This window comes from Schistocerca gregaria, chromosome 2, assembly GCF_023897955.1.
Source record: "Schistocerca gregaria isolate iqSchGreg1 chromosome 2, iqSchGreg1.2, whole genome shotgun sequence".
Classification (NCBI taxonomy): Eukaryota; Metazoa; Arthropoda; class Insecta; order Orthoptera; family Acrididae; genus Schistocerca; species Schistocerca gregaria.
The window spans coordinates 678,883,781-678,903,692 of NC_064921.1; the positions used below are offsets into that span (position 1 = coordinate 678,883,781).

At 37.6% G+C, this 19,912-nt stretch overlaps 2 protein-coding genes across 8 annotated transcripts in view; both read left to right on the forward strand.

The window, feature by feature from the left end:
• Positions 1–15,057, forward strand: part of LOC126334749 (glutamyl-tRNA(Gln) amidotransferase subunit C, mitochondrial) — a 32,013-nt gene extending 16,956 nt beyond the window's left edge. For 5 of the 7 annotated variants that reach the window (XM_049997317.1, XM_049997310.1, XM_049997313.1 and 2 more), the window contains exons 2-3: positions 14,518–14,825; positions 14,910–15,057. In XM_049997317.1, the coding sequence (XP_049853274.1) occupies positions 14,536–14,825; positions 14,910–15,057 (438 nt within the window). In that variant the 5' untranslated portion in view covers positions 14,518–14,535. Of the gene's footprint in view, positions 1–7,921; positions 8,064–12,800; positions 14,342–14,517; positions 14,826–14,909 lie in introns of those variants that run through there. The other 2 variants (XM_049997314.1, XM_049997311.1) reach the window with 2 other exon arrangements.
• A 46-nt stretch (positions 15,058–15,103) lies between these two features.
• Positions 15,104–17,958, forward strand: LOC126334748 (DNA polymerase subunit gamma-2, mitochondrial). Its single transcript, XM_049997309.1, has 6 exons — positions 15,104–15,314; positions 15,806–16,053; positions 16,145–16,309; positions 16,394–16,580; positions 17,238–17,461; positions 17,544–17,958. Exons 1-6 carry the CDS (start codon positions 15,104–15,106, stop codon positions 17,601–17,603), a joined length of 1,095 nt encoding a protein of 364 aa, XP_049853266.1. The 3' UTR covers positions 17,604–17,958.
• Positions 17,959–19,912: the final 1,954 nt, after the last annotated feature.

Below are 19,912 nucleotides of genomic sequence, written 5' to 3' on the forward strand. Positions count from 1 at the left end.
ATGTCCTATTTTCTCAATTGATCGTTGAGTGTCTTCACCAATGATTACAATGTGGTTGGGGGAACTTACTTATAAGTGAACTGAGATTTTCTCTAAAGTTTTCAATTACATCAGAAGATGAGTTGGGTGTTTGATAGAATGATACAGTTACCATTTTATGCCTATTCCAGATACTGAGTCTAGCCCAAACAATCTCCCATGCAGCTTCAGTTTCTGTCTCAGTGGATTTGAGTTTGTCTACTGCAACAAATACACCACTTCCATTTCTCATTACCCTATCCTTCCGATATACACATAAAATTTCCCCCACAATCTCACAGCTATCAATGTCAAGTTTCACGCAGCATTCTGTACCTAGTATTATTTGAGCTTCACTGTTTTTCAGCAGTTCAAACTCTGTAAATATTGGAACACATACTATCTCAACACTTAAAGCTTCCATTTGGCTGTATATGCCCAAATCCCAGAACTTTTCATGAGTACTATATGATGAGAAAGTCTGCATTCACGTATCCATAGTTTATATTCATGAGAGCTGTTAGGAGGAGAGAGAGGGGGGGGGGGGGGGGGGGGGGAGAATATGCAGGTAAAAGTTAAACTTTCAAACTGCTGTAGAAGTAACACCACTGGTCAGAATGAAGTCAAATTGCAACAGAATATTATCGAAGGAGGGGGAAAACATATGGCATCATAAAAATAAATAGTTACAAATAGTTACAAAATGTAGCAATATATAGCGCTGTAAGCATCATAATTTAATAGTGGTTGACTACAAATGACAAATGAATCATACAGCAATGCCTAACGTGTATGTTTGATGTTAAACAAACTGTACTACTCAGTGTGCATGGGTGTACAGGTGTGATACTGTTGGTTGCGTAAGTCCATCCACCACGGCAAGGTCATATCACATCGGATGGGAAAAATCAGTTTTTAACAGTCCTAAGGAAACAAACTGTATAAAAAGCATCACTCACATTGGTTTTTAATTGTCCTGAGGCCAATAACCATATAAAAAGCATCAGTCAGAATCAAATCAGATTATTAGTTTCCACGTGACAGGTGCAGAACATGTTCAATATGCTGTCTACTGTTTCCGGCAGCTAGTTGAAATCGAGGAACAGCATGTTTTACAACGAATTGAAGTGTTTTCAGGGTCACATTCAATATGTGTGGCGCAGTGCATGCCTTCAATGCAGCTAAGTTTGCAATCGGAACATTGAACACTTCATCTTTCAGATAGCACCACAGCTAGAAGTCACACGGATTAAGATCAGGTGATTGGGATGGTCAGGCTGTGGGGAAATGGCGGCTGATAATTCTAGCATTTCTGAAATGGCACTTCAGCCAGCTGCTTAACTGGATTTGCAATGAGTTGCGCAATCTTGCATAAAAATGATCCCATCCACGCTATTGGAGAGCTGGAGTGATGTGGTGGTAGCACAGAGACACTTGTAGCACTTAAAGTGGTGGTACAGGTAACAGGACTGGAAGCAACTCTCTCTTCAAAAAAATATGGCCCTATGATAAATGATGCCGTAAACCCGCAGCACACAGTGACCTTTCAGGATGAAGTGGTGCTGGTTGTTTTGTGTGTGGATATGACATAACCTGTCAGATGGAAGTGGGCTTTGTCTGTCCACAGGATCTTCCACGGCCAATCCTTGTCCACTTCCATGCAAGCAAGAAATTCTGAAGCAAAGGTCTCTCTTGCTGGCAGGTCAACAGGAAGCAACTCATGCACATGGATAATTTTGAATGGATAGCAAAGGAGGATGTTCCGTTGGATTTTATGCACTGTGCTCATGGCTATGTCCAATGTTTGGGCAATTCTCCATGCACTATATGTTTGCACACCACCACTCATCTCCTACTGCATTGCTGCGGCCACTGCTTCCACTGACATCGAATCAGTTAGTTTCCTCCCTCTATCAGGTTGTACAACAAAAGAACCTTTCTTTTTGAATTTCCAAATCGTTTTCTCCAGACGCTTGGTAGTCATCAGACCAACGCCTTTTTTCAAAACCTTCAGAGTCTGGAACTGCTGCAGGGCGGCATGTTCAGTCATCATTCATGTAATACAGCTGCACAAGCAGAGTGCAATCCTGCATTGAGAGGGTCATGGCAAACGTTGCAGATGCGAAAGGAGGAAATGCTGTGTACCTGGCATGTTTATACCAACTTCAGTGGCTCGTGCGGTCAACAGGTGTTTTCATTTACATATTCTGACACATACAGCACCATCTGTTGATCAATTTCACACTAATTTTTTTTCTTCAGCTGTATGTTTTCCCCCTTGTCTGATAATATTCCATTACAATTTGACGTCATTTTGATCAGTGGTGTTATTTCTACAGCATTTTGAAAGTTTAATTATAATCACCCTGCACGGTAGGAAGAGACATTTAAATTTCAGAGTATGGTGTCCCATTTGTAATTTATCTGAGCTTAGAAAAATGGACACTACTTAAATATCTTAAATCCAGATAGATGCAAACTTGTACTCGACTTTGTGTCCACATGCGTATAATTCCTGGTAATGACTTCATTGTTTTTGTCCCCACACTCTTCTGCAGATGTAACTTCTATATTTAATGTACACTTGACATCATTCTCTCTGTGGTCCTCTTACTAGTGTCAATATCCATTCAGTGCATGCCTCTTATCTACACTTTTATTAAAACTGTAAAACTATGATATGTATTTGAAGACACTAATATCCAAAACTACTCTACGAATTTTCATATGGTTTTCTCTGGTAAATAAAGTCTAGCTCGGGGCAACATATAGACTTAATTTCAACAAAATCAGATCACAATAAATAAGATACTGTAATTAAGTTTTATTTAAAGCCATCCTGTTTGCGTGGTTGAAGATGCTAACCTCCAAAACTGTTAGGCAAATTTTCATGGGACTTCCACAGATAACTTGAATGCAGTTTGGAGCAACATATGGGCTTTATTTCATCAAAATTGGGACATGGAAAGAAATATACTGTAATTTAAAGTTTTATAAATATGATAGTGTGTTTGTCTGTTAAATTTTCATTACTAAACTGCTGAATGGATTTTGATGAAATTTGAAAACGCTGTTTACTCTCCAACATTTGAACTTTATCATATTTGTGAAAATGCTTTTATTGATTGATTCATCCTGCGTAATACAATTCAACATAATGAATACAACGTTTATAAAATTCTCAGTATTTTTAATGCGTACTTCCATACTATAACATGTGAAAAAGTTTTCATGACTAAATCAATTTAGATCAAATTTGGTACCAAGACAGCTTAATAAATAAATAGTCAACACTTTAAAGTGTGAAGTAGTGGATGAACATTGATCACTTTTAAAAACTTATTAAATTTGTTGTACAGTGTATACATTGTAAAATTTGTACACTTCAGCAACATGATACCTAGATGTCTGCTCCTGCCCTCACCTGGCTGCATGCAGTGCTCGCCAGCAACACAGTATGCGTGCCATGTCATTGTGCTTTGGTGCAGTTGTGGGGGCACGGGAGGGGGAGGGGGGTGGGGGTGGAGTTAGTGGTAGCACATCACAAGCTGTGCTTATGCAAACAGCAGACATGTGTGGATAGCAGATGTTATTGCAGGTATAATAGCAGATGTTGTTGCAGGTACAATAGCTTTCTTACTCTCCATTACTTATTGTACTGAAATGCGAGTGCAGTTGGTAACAGGTGGTGTTTTAATAAATGTACTTTTTCCTTGACTTGATGATTACACAGTTAGTTGACATACTGCAAATAGATTTGACCAGCCCATGTCTCCTATAATTTGCTGTGTGAGTTAGTTGTCAGATGAATAGAGGACAAAGATAACCCATTTGTAATAGCATTATGCTTATTATAACATTGTTATGTTAAAGCTAATAATATAGTTGTTGACTACTTTTGTTGCATACTTGTGTGGCCTCAGCCGCCAGAGATGCGCGCTGTGCATGTTCAATCTCCGACGTAGGCCTTGTTGGCCGAAAGCTCATTTTTGACAGTCTTTTTGTTGTGCCTATCCGTGACTCAGCACCTTCGCTTTATGGTGAGCAGCAACTATCCTTTTCATAACACTGTTACAATCCAACCTGGATTGTTGAATTTTGTTATATACTTCTGTTTATTTGTTTGATATTACTTGGACCCTGTAAAACTTTGCTGCATTTGGCAGCGACCTACACTTTTTTCTAAGCCCAAAAATTTCCTCCAGTAGTGAAGTCCTTCATCCAGAGGGCATTGCATCTTGGCTATTGTTCATCTCATGTCAGTTCATCCCACTGGTGGGTGATATCTTTTGTAACCATTTTTGTGCTTGATTTCTACTGTTTGGATATGTCATTTTTGGGTGTCTTGTAGTAAAAGTCAAATATATTTTTGGTTAAATCAAACCAATGGAGACTCCATGTAGGGTCAGAACAGGTTAACTAATGCGGCCCGAGATGCTGGAGTCGGCAGTCATGTGTGCAGGTTGTTTTTGTGTGTGTGTGTGTGTGTGTGTGTGTGTTTTACTGATTAGATTAGATTAGATTAATACTTGTTCCATAGATCATGAATACGACACTTCGTAATGATGTGGAACGTGTCAGGTTAATAAAAGATGTCTGTACAAGAAATTACATTACACAAAATATTGCATGACACTAATGATTAAGTTTTTTTTTTTTTTTTTTTTTTTTTTAACTTACTTTATATCTAAAAATTCAGCCAATGAGTAGAAGGAGTTGTCATCTAGAAATTCTTTTAATTTATTTTTAAATGTTAGTTGGCTATCTGTCAGGCTTTTGATGCTGTTTGGTAGGTGCCCAAAGACTTTTGTGGCAGCATAATTTACCCCTTTCTGTGCCAAAGTCAGATTTAACCCTGCATAGTGAAGATCATCCTTTCTCCTGGTGTTATAGGTATGCACACTGCTATTACTTTTGAATTGGGTTGGATTATTATCAACAAATTTCATAAGGGAATATATATACTGTGAGGTTACTGTGAGGATCCCTAGATCCTTAAATAGATGTCTGCAGGATGACCGTGGGTGGGCTCCAGCAATTATTCTGATAACACGTTTTTGTGCAATGAATACTTTTCTACTCAACGATGAATTACCCCAGTATATGATGCCATACGAAAGCAGTGAATGAAAGTAGGCATAGTAAGCTAATTTACTGAGATTCTTATCACCAAAATTTGCAATAACCCTAATAGCATACGTAGCTGAACTCAGACGTTTCAGTAGACCATCAATGTGTTGCTTCCAGTTTAACCTCTCATCAATGGACACACCTAAAAATTTTGAAAATTCTACCTTAGCTACAGACTTCTGTTCAAATTCTATATTTATTACTGGAGTTTTGCCATTTACTGTACGGAACTGTATATACTGTGTTTTATCAAAATTTAAAGAGAGTCCGTTTGCTGAGAACCACTTAATAATTTTGTGAAAAACATCATTTACAATTACATCACTTAGTTCTTGGTTTTTGGATGTTATTACTATACTTGTATCATCAGCAAAAAGAACTAACTTTGCATCTTCATCAATGTGGAATGGTAAGTCATTAATGTATATCAAGAACAGTAAAGGACCTAAGACCGAACCCTGTGGGACCCTGTGCTTGATAGCACCCCAGTTTGAGGAATCAGCTGTTTTAACATTACACGAACCACTTATTTCAACTTTCTGCATTCTTCCAGTTAAGTATGAATTAAACCATTTGTGCACTGCCCCACTCAAACCATAATGATTTAGCTTATCTAAAAGAATTCCATGATTTACACAATCAAAGGCCTTTGAGAGATCACAAAAAATACCAATGGGTGATGTCCGGTTATTCAGAGCATTTAATATTTGATCAGTGAAAGCATATATAGCATTTTCTGTTGAAAAGCCTTTCTGAAAACCAAACTGACATTTTGTTAGTACTTTATTTTTACAAATATGGGAGGCTACTCTTGAATACATTACTTTCTCAAAAATTTTTGATAGAGCTGTCAGAAGAGAGATTGGGCGGTAGTTGTTGACATCCGACATATCCCCCTTTTTATGCAATGGTTTTACAATGGCATATTTCAGTCTATCAGGGAAAACACCCTGCTCCAAAGAGCTATTACATACGTGGCTGAGAATTCTACTTATCTGTGGGGAACAAGCTTTAAGTACTTTGCTGGAAATGCCATCAATTCCGTAAGAGCTTTTACTTTTCAGTGAGTTTATTATTTTACTGATTTCAGAGGGAGAGGTTGGTGGAATTACAGCTGTTTCAAACTGTGCAGGTATGGCCTCTTCTATTAATAGCCTTGCCTCTTCTAGTGAAGATCTAGATCCTATTTTCTCCACAACATTTAAAAAATGATTATTCAAAATATTTTCAATTTCTGATTGTTTGTTAGTGCACTTGTCATTCAATTTTATTGCACTAAAGTCTTCCTGTGCTCTTGGTTGCCCTGTTTCCCTTTCAATAATATTCCAAATTGCTTTAATTTTATTATCAGAGTTACTGATCTCAGACATGATACACTTGCTTCTGGACTTTTTAATAACTTTTCTTAGTACCGCACAATAGTTTTTATAATATTGAACAATTTCGGGGTCAGTACTCCATCTTGCTGTTAGATACAGTTCTCTTTTGCGGTTGCAAGATATTCTGATGAAGGCTAGAGCCAAAAGCTTTATGTAAATGTTTCATTGTGTATGTCTGTAACTTAATGTGTCCTGTCTTTTCCTACATTGTTGATGTAACCATTAAATGAAGTTCATATTTTGCATATTGTTCCTGTAATTTACTGTAAACTTCTATGTGGTTGTTTTGTTGTTGTAACAACTGTTGACTTTTAATAGTCTTCCAGAATTATTCTAATGATTTTGCACTCTTGCCTCTCCCTCTTTCTGAGGAATCCTTTACCACCTCTGAGATATTATGTTTCAGCTGTATACACAACTACTGGTTTCAGAGCTACTATATGATGTATTTGAAAAGCATGATGTTTGGTTTTCTTTCGTAAGACTGCATAATCATTCAGCAAATGCTTTCTTATTCAGGTCATTTTTCATTGTGGTCTCTCCAATGTGCTTGAGCGTTTCTACTTTGCTGATGTATCAGTATTTTGACTGAAGTTTTAGTGAGGCATCTTTGATGTTGATTGCTTCCTGAAGAAGATATCTAAGTTGGTTTGTTTGGTGATTTCCTTTAGCAGGTTGATTCGGATCCTTTCAGTGATGCTGTCAGTTAAATCTTCCTTGATCCTATTTTCAGTGTACCTTATTAGTTTTCTTGTTAGTACTATCCTCCAGATTCAGATGTCAATTTTGTGAATGGGCTCGATAAAACCAACTGAGACAGATAATCTCTTTGGATTTTGCGTTCACCATGGTGTCTAGGTATTGCAAATCAACCCTGAATTGGTTAAGGATATCTAACAAAAGCTCATAGCTTGAGTCATAAAATTCCTTAGGTTCAGAAAGATTGACATGGTTTTCATGATTCTAATGATTATTTTAGAGTTTTAGTTTAATTAAAATTTCCTAAAGTTTGTTCAGCATTCCATTTGATGCTTAACTTTGGCTTCTTATTGCCCCAGGATAGCAAATAATATAGTGTTGATCACTGTTAGAAGGAAATACCTTTCTTTTAAATTATTTTATCTATGTTTTTCTTCTTGTACTCACACCTTCCTCTCATGATATTTTCTACCATTTGTGTTGTGTTTTTTTTTTTTTTTTTTTTTTTTTTTTTTAGCTATTACTTTCACTTGTCAATTACTGCCTACACTTTATCTTTCCTGACCCAGGACTTATTGTTATATCATTGTCAGGAATATTTATATCTCCTTATGCAAAAGCTCTGTGGCGACTCAGCATAAAAATTTTCTGTCTTTATAGTCATACAGTGTACTACATTATTTGTCACTAAGCAGATGAAGCCAGTGTGGAGGTTGCAGTAGCCTTCCTTCGGGTCTACCAATGCAGAAACTCCAGTTACAGCATGGTGTGACCATATATATAGAAGACTTTTGTGTTGGAAATACTGCTCTGAAACAAGTGCTTATAGTATCTTAGGTACTTCGTTTACTTTGTATTTCTTCTTCTCTCTTATGTTGTACATAAAGACCATAAATTGCGCGCGCGCGTGTCTGTGTGTGTGTCCTTTTGCATATTCTAAAGGATATCAGAAACATTGTTTCAGTTTTAACCACATTATTTTTATAATTATTTAGTGTATGGCAAAAGGAGAAATGCTAAACAACATATTTACAACAAATATGTACACTTCTACACAGATAAACACAATATCAAATTTGCAATGGGTTCGTAGTCCCAAGTCCAGGTTTGAAATACAGTCAGAAGCTTCTGCAGACAACTTGTGAAGGTCTCCCATTGTCCCTCTGAATGCTCTGAGGGAACATTCAGATGTTATGTGACATACTGTTTGCTGCTCTTCGCCACAGTTACATCCAGGTCAGAACTTCCATCCCTATTGGTGTAGCAATGTTCCACATTTGTCCAGCTGAGTTCTGATCTGATACAGTATGCACCAGTGTCGTTGGGGTGGATAAAAACCTACTGGTCACTCTTAGGGAGTTTTGATTAATTGGTGATGCTTCATGGAAGATTGTTCCTACCACGATTGTTCCAGGCTTCTTGTATGTTGAAGTTATTACACTTCAGGCTGTTTGCTGTATGGCACAATGACATCAGTCACTGGGGTTCTGATGATGAAATTTTGAAAGAATTGGTAATTGTGTTTTTTTTTTTTATTCTTGTCCACCTGTTCAGCAATGACGCTGATCATCTTGTGGATGATGGTGGAATATTACTAAGGACCAGCCAGTGTGAATTTGTGGGACACCTAGTGATGAGATGCATTTGCCTAAGATGTGCATCAATTCTTTTAGTATGAATACTGTTTAGCCAAGTGGAACAGCAGTACTCCATGGCTGAGTAAGAAAAAGCTAAATTTGATTATCTGAGGATTGTTGCATGGCACCCTGGTGATTCCTGTTAACTGATGGACTATATTGTTCAGAGTTTTGATTTTAGTTGTGACCTAGAGATGGGTTTATGTCAGAGAACTGTCTAGGGTCACACGAAAGAATTTTGGCATGTTGCAATATTGGAGAGTTTGATCTCTAAATGTGATGTTAGGTTTGTAGTTTGCTTAATTCCCCCATAGGTAAAAAGTTGATACAATGGGCTTTTGAGGATTTGGCCACAGAGAGCTGTTTGAAGTATACTTCCATCATCTTCAGGTCTCATGTTAGTGTTGCTTCAGCTTCCCCAAAGCTTTGATCTTGAGCATTTGGAGCAATATTGTCAGCGTCAATAAATTTCCTGGCCTGCATTTCTGGAAGGTCGTATGTATCCAAATTAAAAAAAGAGTGGGGCCAAAACAGAACCTTGTGGGATACCATAATTTATTTTGTGAACTCTGTTTTTAGACTTCTGTAATAACACCTGGAAGTCTCTGTTGTTCAGCATGTTGCCAGTTAGAGTGGTTAGTCTGTGACACAGAGTGTCATTGATGTATTTGAGCACGAGTTTGTCATGCCAGACAGTGTCATAAGCTGCAGTTCAATCTAATAGGATCCCCATGTTTATCTTCTGATTCTCAAAGCCATTTTTGACATGAGTTGCTATTGCTAGAACCATTTCTTTACATCCTCTTCCTACACTAAAGCCAGCTTGCTTTACAGGGACTTGTTTGTTGATGGCTGAGCAGATACTGTTACAAATGGTCCTCTAAAGGACCTTGACAAGACATTAAGGGTAGTAATGGTGTAGTAGTTTTCAACTTTTGACGGATCTTCATTTGGCTACTGTACATCAGTGATCTTAGTTTTCTCAAAGATAGATGGCAGATGACTTGTCCCCAAGATGTTTGAAAAGGTTTTAAGCTGTTTAAAACTAGCAAAATGACAGTGCAATAGAAACTGGTGGTAAATACCATCCTTGCCTGCTGCCTTTCTACTTTTTGTGTTGTTCATAGCTTCTATGATCTCTTCCAATTGAACTGTGCTGGAAAACTTGGATATTTGTGGAGCTGACCATTTGTTTGCTTTTAAGAGATGTCTTGCTTCACTTTCGATATGTTTATCTTGGGTTGACTTGTTGGGGGAGGTCGTGTAATTCGTCATAACATCTAAATTTATGTTACCTTTACATCAGATGGTGGTCTTTGCTGTATTTAGCTTTCTGATTAAGAACCATTCTTTCCTGCTGAAGTAAGTATGGTTTAAGGAGGGTATGGTTTCCTTCTGTCTGTTCTGTCAGCTCTCATTTAGCAATTGTGGAAGGTCAGAGACAGTAGTAGGATCACCATTGTATTCATATCCTTGAGGAGCCTTTTGCTATCCTTATTTCAACCAAGAATGTATTCCTTGCAGTAACCTCTTAATATGCATTGTTTTGCTGCGCTTTCCAGTATGCCAATGAATCTGGTTTAGTTCTTGAAGCTGAGCTTTTCCCATTCTATGTTGGCATCTGTTTGGAAAATTGAGATCAGTTGACTTTTTTAAAGTTCTGTCTTGGCTTTGGGCAGGAGTGTATGATGGGTATGAACAATCCTTTCTGGGGAATTATTGCACAGTGCTGATTGTGGGGAACTCTGGTGTGCACGTCATTGGGCATTTTTGGAGTGTGTGTAATAAAGGACTTTAGCTCACATCTGCAGGTATTACCTCTCTCTTACCATGCATGTGTCCCCTGTGTGCTGCTATATGAGCAACAACTATTAAGATGAGAGCAAAGGGACTTAAATAACATTTCCGTCAGAGTTCATGGAGGAAAGATAACCAAAGAGGTCCTTTGTAGGACATTCAGATTCTTAAGGTTGGACTTTCAGTATGAATTTATCAACTGAACATAGAAGGCATAAGCAGAGGAGAAGAAGGAAAAAAAGGCTGTTTATCCAGGACACTGAAAGAACACTGAATTTCTCATTTCTACATCTATACTCTGCAAAGCACTGTGAAGTGCATGGCAGTGGGTACGTCCCATTGTGTCAATTGTATCAGTTATTAGACTTTCTTCCTCTTATGTGTGCAGTAATTATTCTAATTTTACCTTCCTGATCCCTATGTGAGTGATATGCAGGGGGTTTGTAGTATGTCCCTAGAGTAATCATACAAAACCCGTTCTTCAAACTTTGTTAATAGACTTTTTCGGGATAGTTTACATCTGTCATAGAGTGTCTGCCAGTTTAGTTCCTTCAGTATCTCTGTGACACTCTCTCACAGATGAAACAAACCTGTGACCATTCGTGCTGCCCTGCCCTTATCTGTATATGTTCAGTATCCCCTGTTAGTCCTGTCTGATATGGGCCCTGCACATTTGAGCCATATTTTAGAACTGGTTGCACAAGTGATTCATAAGCAATGTCTTTTGTAGACTGACTGCACTTCCCCAGTATTTTACCAATAAACAAAAGTCTACCACATGCTCTATCCAAGGCTAAATCTATGTGATAAATCCATTAAATGTGTTGATTCATTAATTGATTCATTCCTTTATTATGTGCTGCAAATCCTGCCAAGGTAGGGAACCTTCAGGGTACATGTAACAAGTCAAGGTATACCTATAGATAAGACAAAGACATCATAGAAACAAACTGCATAGGTATCAGCAATAAACTGTCACTACTACTTACTGCGTTTTGTGCTTATCAAAATTTAACTGAGTAAGTTATTAAACCTCAACCCGTCATCATATCTTTCTTGTAACATGAGGCATCGCGTGGGGTCATGCGGGACCCCAAAAGGATAAACAGCACCTTATTGCTGTTATGACGTATGTTTTGGATATTGTTTTATAGGATTTAGTTGTGTAATAGTACCATAATGAAATAAAGAAGTAATTAACTTACAGTTATTTATTTATGTTGTGTACACATAGTCTCTTTGGAACAAGTTTATCATGATATTTCTTCCTTTATGCAAACTAAGCAATTTCTTTAAATCTTATAATTATTTGTGTTCAACACAGACATAAAACTAATTAAAAATACAAAGGTACATGAACTGATAAAAAGTGTATAAACTGTGACTACGAAGGCTTTCCCGGCGTAATAATTGATAATATTCTTCTCGGGTATGCAGCCGGATCGTAACGTCTTCAAGACACAATATTTCCGCGGTCCAACTGGCCGCCATCTTCAGGTGAGAGTGCTGGTGCACGATCTCGTCGGAAACTGTGAGATCGTGCACCAGCACTCTCACCTGAAGATGGCGGCCAGTTGGACCGTGGAAATATTGTGTCTTGAAGATGTTACGATCCGGCTGCATACCCGAGAAGAATATTATCAGTGTATAAACTTTCAATCACCTGAGTGGACCTAGTTTTCACTTCGAACACATATGGTGCATACTGGTTTGGCACGAGTTGGGCATATATTACCCTTGCAAAAATGACAAATAGATGTGAATTTTCTATCTGCTCATCTTGCACAATGAATGCAACGCTTTCTCATTGGTACAAAATCATTATCATCAGGTGGTACATCCATGAATCACATTGTACACTGTTTCAACTCATGAGGCAAAGTCATTGTAGTTGCTCACAATGCAGTTGAGGGCGACAGTTCAAATGCCAATGTTTTCAAGAAAACTTTGTTACATTTTGTGTGACTGATTGACTGCTGTGTCCAGTATTATGTGAGCATTCAGCGTACCAACGTCCAGAAAAGTAAAGAGCAGCTGCAGTGCCCATCAGTGGCAAACCCACACAACAGAGTAGCTGTGGATAAGTTGGTCCACTACATCAACCCCCCCCCCCTTTCTGATTTATTGAGAAAAAAAAACCTTAACAATTTCAGGAATTTTTTTGTGGACACTATCATCTATGATGCCAGTGTGATGCATTGTGAAAGAAGTATTACTGCTTCGTTCTTCTTTGGGCTATACGACAGCAAAGTGATTGTTGGTTGATAGCCAAAAATTGCTGGGCATTCTTGCATACCTTTCTGCTTGAATTTGCTTGGAATTTTTGGTTTATTTTTTCGAAGTGTACCCACCACTGTCAATCTGTGATCTCTCAGTAGTTCTTTTGCCAAAGGTACGCTAGTGAACCATTTGTCCAGGGTCACATTTCATCCATTACCTGATATGGGAGCAATTAGCTACTTGTCAAGTGCGTTAGTCGAAGTGTCTTGATAAAAAGGTCCTTCTGGCTGTTTACCAAAATAAATCTCTAATTTTCTGGTGTAAAATGTAACAGCATCTACTAAAGAAAACACCTTGCTTCCGTACTTTGCAGGTTTGCTGGGCATGTATTGATGAAATCGACAGGATCCTCTGAAATTCTGTAGCATCTCATCCACTATAACGTTCACTGTTTCTATAATGTTTCTCGTAATCATTGACAAAGACATATAATCACCTGATCGGTGCCAACTTGTCTGTTATATTTCGCTCTCAACGTGTGTGAACATCATCAAATCTAAGAGCTCTAAGTAAAAACTGAAATTGCTGTTTAGATATAACAACACAACGGAAATCAAGGGCTGTTCCATCAGTAATCCAAATGTAATCAATCGAAGTATGTGATGACTTACGTACATGATGCCAAACAAAGATTTAAAAAGAGTCAAATTTGTAAGCCTGTGTTCTCGTTGTCTGTCATAATTTATCCACATTGATGTTATTTTTATATTTGTGCAGTCTACTATGTGCTGCAACATTTCCAAGTCAATAAACAATAACCAAGATTCTAAAGAGTTACTAACCTCATTTGCTGCGCCTTGGGGACTTGGTTGTTTTGTGACAATATTATGAAGTCATATTCTAGCAGCCTGTTGGTAAGGAGTGTAGGTTCCATCTTTTTTTGACAGAATAGAAATAATGTGACGATAAATTTGATAATGAAATGCCATCTTCATCGCTATATGAAGATTCTGGTGATTGAAAATGGTCTTGAGAACTGTTATCTTTGGGGTCTTGCTTTGACTCTGTGCCGTGACCACTAACTTCCTCCGGAAAATCGACATTCTCTTCTTCATCTTCCTCACCACCAATAATTTTGTCATTTTCCTCTTCCAGCCATCTCAGAATTCATTCATGCTATCATTAATCCATGTTTATTTTATTTGAACTGTTCTTCAACAGAACGAATCATTGCTATAAATACTGTAACAAAAGAAACTTAAAGTCACAAAACAAATAAAGAAACCTGTAGAACTTCACTTAACGCTAGTCCTCGCGTGGGGTCCCTAGAGCCTCGTGCAGAAACACATGCCTGTACCTAATGGCACACGTGTGCAGAGTGATTGTTGCCAGCATGGTTGTTAAGTATTGTTCCTTTTAGGAAGCTACCAAGAGTAACAGATTGCTGGAAAACTTTCAAAAGTACGTAATTGACATTTATGTAGAAGCTAGGCTTCTGAAGACCCCACGTGACAGGTCAATGGTTAAGGAGGCTGCTGCTGCTTCTTTTTTATTATCCGCTCTTGTTTGCATGTTTTAAACTGGAATTTTTTGTTCATGGTTTTCCAAAATCTAATTGTGGTATGACTTTATTTCAGTCTGTCATTATTTAAAAAATGAAAATACTGACACAACTGATTGTAAAGGAATATGTCTTTGGGAGTGTTGCAAGATTCCTGTCTTCTAAAGTGCCACAGAAACCAGTGTACTCAGTAACAGAAAAGCACTCACTCCCACCAGAAACAAAAATTGACCAAAATACCATAGAACTTCTTGAAAGATTGTCACTAGTAGATTTTGCAAATGAGAGAGGGATTGAACAACTTGAGGAAGCTATAAGATTTGCAGATCAGATTCGATTGGTTGATACCACAGATGTGGACCCTCTCATAACAGTTCTTGACATGTAAGCATTATTTTCGTTTACTGAAGCAGTAGTGATAAGCTTTGACAATTAATTTCATTGTGGTATTCTTTTTCTCATCTCTAGGAGTTTATATCTTAGAGATGACAAAGTTACAGAAGGAAACTTACGGAAGGATGTTATGGCAAATGCTGCTGTAACAGAGGAAGAATATTTTGTTGCTCCTACAGGAAACATTCCATTTACAGCAAGAGACAAGAAATCTGAAGAGTGATTGAGTCTATCAGAATAGAATTAGTTTGTGCAAAAAGGTGTTAAAGATGCAGAAAATATTGCAGATATGTGAAAGACATTCACTGGCAAAACCATTTTTCTCTGAGAACTCTTTGTACTGTATGAAATTTGGGCCAGTTGGTGAACTGTTGAAAAAGTTTTTATGCCATGAATGGTTACATGCCAATGTGATTAGTTCTGAAATAGGTGTCTTCCCTCATTATGTGAGCAGAAGTGATACTGGACATACTGTTCATGGTGAGCTTAATCATAGTAATGTACATTCAGAATGTAACATTTTGATTAAAATGGTAGTTATTTCTGTAGTGCAATCCCATATATTATTAAAAGGTGATTCTTTTCCAAAATTGTTCATTTGGTAGTTTATTGTTCATGGGCGATGCACCACTGAATGAGTAAATGAACATAGTTATCAATTCTGATTAGTAATAGTTCTGTCACCTTAGTGGTGGTGGTGGTGGTAAACAATTGCACTGTCATTTACATTCAGGAGAAAACTACTATTTCCCATCTGTGAAGGTAAACCGTATGCCAGGAAATTGTAGTTTATTCTCATTACAGTTTGAAAGAATTTTGATCCAATGCAAACAAAGTTTCAGAAGCACTGTGAGTGAGTCACTTACTGCTAATTTTTTTAGGGAAACTATTAGTATTGCTACACTTTTATGCAGTGCATCAGGTAGTAATGTTTATCTCTAATTTCTTCATTTTTCTTTTTCCTCCACCAGACTTGAAAGAAGCATATGAATATGTGAGAAATTTAAATAGTGGACACTTGCCATTTGGGGTAGTGGTTGAGACGCCAAATCTCTGCGCAGATAAATATTGCGAGAAACAGCAGCATATACTTGATGAAAGTCTATACTTTTACCCTAAGAAATGCACATTCTTGAAAACATTTATGTTTGTGGCACCATCAAAGGCAACACATTTTTATTATCAGTGGCAAAGACATAGAAAAATGTGGTGGAGAAAGGTAATGATGCTAATTGATAGTATTTAAAAACATATTCAGATTTATGCACAATAGAATGTAGATAATTTCTGAGAAAAATCCTTGTGACTAGTTTTCAGCATGCCCAAGTCGTTTTGTCCTGTCTGATGTACAAAACAAAGAGAAAAACCAGTCTGTGCATATTCAAGCCAGTTTCCCATGGGGCTCACAAAATGTGGAAACACTAAGTTACTGGACAATAGCAGATCAAGATTTGGCTATCAGAACTGTGTTTGAAGTATGTAAAAGTTGTAGCACCATTTTTTGTCTATGATGTACTCTCTCTGTTTATTTTAAGACATTTGCCATATGCTCCGAACAGGCAAAAGATGGACGGAAGAAAGTTACACCTCACATTGTTGAAAGCACTTTGTCTGTAGAACGTGCTGTATTTACATTCCTTTGTGATGCATATGATGAAACAGCATTTGGTGGATTACCAAGGGAAGTAATGAGATTCCACAGAAAGCTAGCACCTTTCAAATTGAGCTTTTCTGCATCTGCATCATGTAAGTAGTTCTTATACAGCAGACTGTGAACAGCTGTCACAGTACTTAATTATTCTGAAAAATATCATAATGCCCAAACTTTTTTCATTGTTTATTAATTCCTTGTGGTGATTATAATTAAGTAAAGCAGGCATAAACTTGAAGTTTGATTTGTGGTAGCACACATCTCAACTAGACATGGTACTTCTGGAGATGGAATGTCATTGCCTTTGTTTGAACTGTGAATCAGCTCACACACATTGTTGTATGGTGACTTAAAGTTTAGTACTGAACCAGAAAAAAAACAAACACACACACACACACACACACACACACACACACACACACACACACACACACACACACAATTTTAATAAATGGTAAGTCAGACAACAAATATCAGTTTATAAAGCACCTTCTGAAAGACTAAATGCAAAACTATAACAGTAGTTATCTTTATTGACCCCTTTAATAGCACTAGTGACCTGATCTTTTTCACATTGATTGTGACACTCCTTTTATTTATGCTGATACAGTCTTTGTGCTCGAAGTATCGCACATCACACAGTATTAAACAGCCTGTCACCATTTACAGTAAGTTTTAAAAATTATGCTGTAGAGCCATACAGAATACCAGTGTGTGTAGACTTCAGCTGTTGTTTGCATTATATGTTTCAGCTTCATCTGCAGGCGAAGAACTGAATCAGCTTGCAGTTTACTTAACAAAGCAAACACGTGATAGTGGAATTTCCACATTGTTGTTGCCAGATTTGGTTAAGAAGTCTCTTGAATCACAATTTATACGCAATGATGAACTTGGCATTCCATACACTGCTGTACTTAATGACACGTCACTGAAGAATGGCATTATAACTCTCAGAAATCGTGACACTACTCTGAAAGTAAGTTGCTATATTGCACTTTATAACTGTGTCTTCCTTAATTTCTGCCTCATAATAAAAAATTTTGATATTTTGCCTACAGGAACAGGTTCACATAAGCAAACTGAGAGAGTACATGGAGAAAATTTTAAAGAACTATTAACCAGACGTCTGCTGACTTTGCTTTGGATGCTTTCTATTTCTATAGGAAATATGGAATAGCTTATACTCATATACACTGTAACTGACAGCTTGTGGCAATAATATGAGCAGTATTTCATTTGTTGTATGAAGACTGCCAGTAAGCCATTCTCGTGTCATTCAGTGAGTTCGTCTTTGTTCACTGTTGCATGCTGCAAAAATGCAGCAGACAGAAAATTAGAAGCTAAGTTACATTGTTTATTATTTACTCCATAAATCTTAAATATATATACATGCAATATTCAGTGTAAATACATTAAATTTTCCCATTATCTTATTACTGTAAATATGTAATGGTAAATAAAGACTGAAAGTTATTATGTCTGATTTCTCCTCCTGCTGTTGATAATTGGAATGTAGTTACCAGTTTAATCAGCAATAAAATTATCTAAGAAATCTCAAATGGAGAGTAAGATTTATAAGATTAATACACTGCTGTAACATAAATATTGCACACCCTGTATTCGTAATGACAGTCACAGGGGTATTACAGAACGAAACATGAAAGTGAGAGGGAGGTGGGAAGTGAATGTGGGAGAGTGAGAGGGAATACTAACACTACCCATAGTGAAATGGGCGTTGTTCAAAGAAAACCTTGTATCAACAGCAGAAGCACTCTCTGGAAAAAAATCATTAATGGGGAATTGGGAACATGATAGAAAGGTGTAGATACAATGACAACCCCACCTCTCCTCAACAAGCTTTTTACTAAAAGTATTTAGATTTTTTCATATATCGATTTCCATTTCTGAGCTGACTTTTGTAGAATAAAGTAGCATGAAAACTACAATGACAAGAAATCATGGAAAAATTCAAGCTCTGTTTGACACATTACACTTTTCAATGCTTGCAATAAGGCTAGCCCATGTAGAAGGGTTTATAGCTTGGGTCACAGCAGTAAACATTACAGCCACAAATAGGTGTTCATTTGTAGTCTGTGGCTGTATTATGTGCTGTCATAATAAATCATACCAGATTTGTGAGCCCACTGGTAGAGCTGGCAAACCACAGGGAGTTGAGGTAGACAAGACAGAAAGACAAAAACCCCCAACTATGGAACATGCAGAATGTACATACATTACAGATGAACAAACATATGCAGATGACAATAAAACATATTCCCACAATTACATGCTGACATAGCCATAGCCATAATCATCTGACCAGTGATCACAGCTGTCGTAATGAGTAAAATACTGGTAATGGCTCATGGAAAGTTTGATTTTATACTGTGAAAATTATGACATTGTCAACTTGCTGTAGCAGCTCTTGAAACAACTGCAAGGCACTTGTGCACTTGACACCAAAAAAATCGGTCTCCCCTCAGAATTCTGTCTGGCCATCTGCACAATCCGGCAACTCCGTATGATGTGAAAATGTTTTCGAGGAAGCATTGCTGAGCTGTTAGTGCTGTGCCTGCTCATGTTCTAGTGGTAAATTTTGCACCTAGAAACAAGTTTAACTAGCCATTTTTAACTACATTTTGGTTATCTGCTAAAAGTATCAGTCTGAGAAAGCCACAAAGGCAGTGTGCTACACTTTCTAAACCACTAGTAATAATGAAACCTTCCATGAAAGACCTCATAGCTGCATCTAGGTCAGAACATTTTACACTCAGGAGTTTCCTCATCCTGTAATGGCTATTGGCCACTCGCCACCAACTGCTTGATGCCGCTGGCCGCGGTGGTCTAGCGGTTCTAGGCGTTCAGTCCGGAACTGCGCGACTGTTACGGTCGCAGGTTCGAATCCTGCCTCGGGCATGGATGTCTGTGATGTCCTTAGGTTAGTTAGGTTTAAGTAGTTCTAAGTTCTAGGGGACTGATGACCACAGATGTTAAGTCCCATAGTGCTCAGAGCCATTTGAACCATTTTTGCTTGATGCCGGCAGCGATCCATTCAGATGAATGCAGCATGGCACTTCTTGGGCACATTTATGCCCTTGCATTGGTAAGCATAAATTGTTTCTCATTGTAGTTTCATTTTCTGTGTGAAATAACTCTAATAAACTCAGTGAAAACCATGCAGTTAAACAACATGTGTAGGTTAGTATGAGTGTGTTCATCAGCTGTCATTTTCCGTGACAAATTTACTTTTTCTTAATCATAAAAATGTAAATGATATGAATATAATAGAGGGAAACATTCTACATGGGAAAAATATCTAAAAAGAAAGATGATGTGACTTACCAAACAAAAGCGCTGGCAGGTTGATAGACACACAAACATACACACAAAATTCTAGCTTTCGCAACCAACGGTTGCTTTCTCAGGA

Excerpts from the sequence above, each read along its gene's own strand:
- LOC126334748 (XM_049997309.1), top strand. The coding sequence starts at position 15,104 with ATGCAGAAAATATTGCAGATATGTGAAAGACATTCACTGGCAAAACCA. Across the intron at positions 15,315-15,805 it reads TACTGGACATACTGTTCATG|ACTTGAAAGAAGCATATGAA; the intron begins GTGAGCTTAATC and ends TTCCTCCACCAG. Across the intron at positions 16,310-16,393 it reads CTATCAGAACTGTGTTTGAA|GCAAAAGATGGACGGAAGAA; the intron begins GTATGTAAAAGT and ends TGCTCCGAACAG.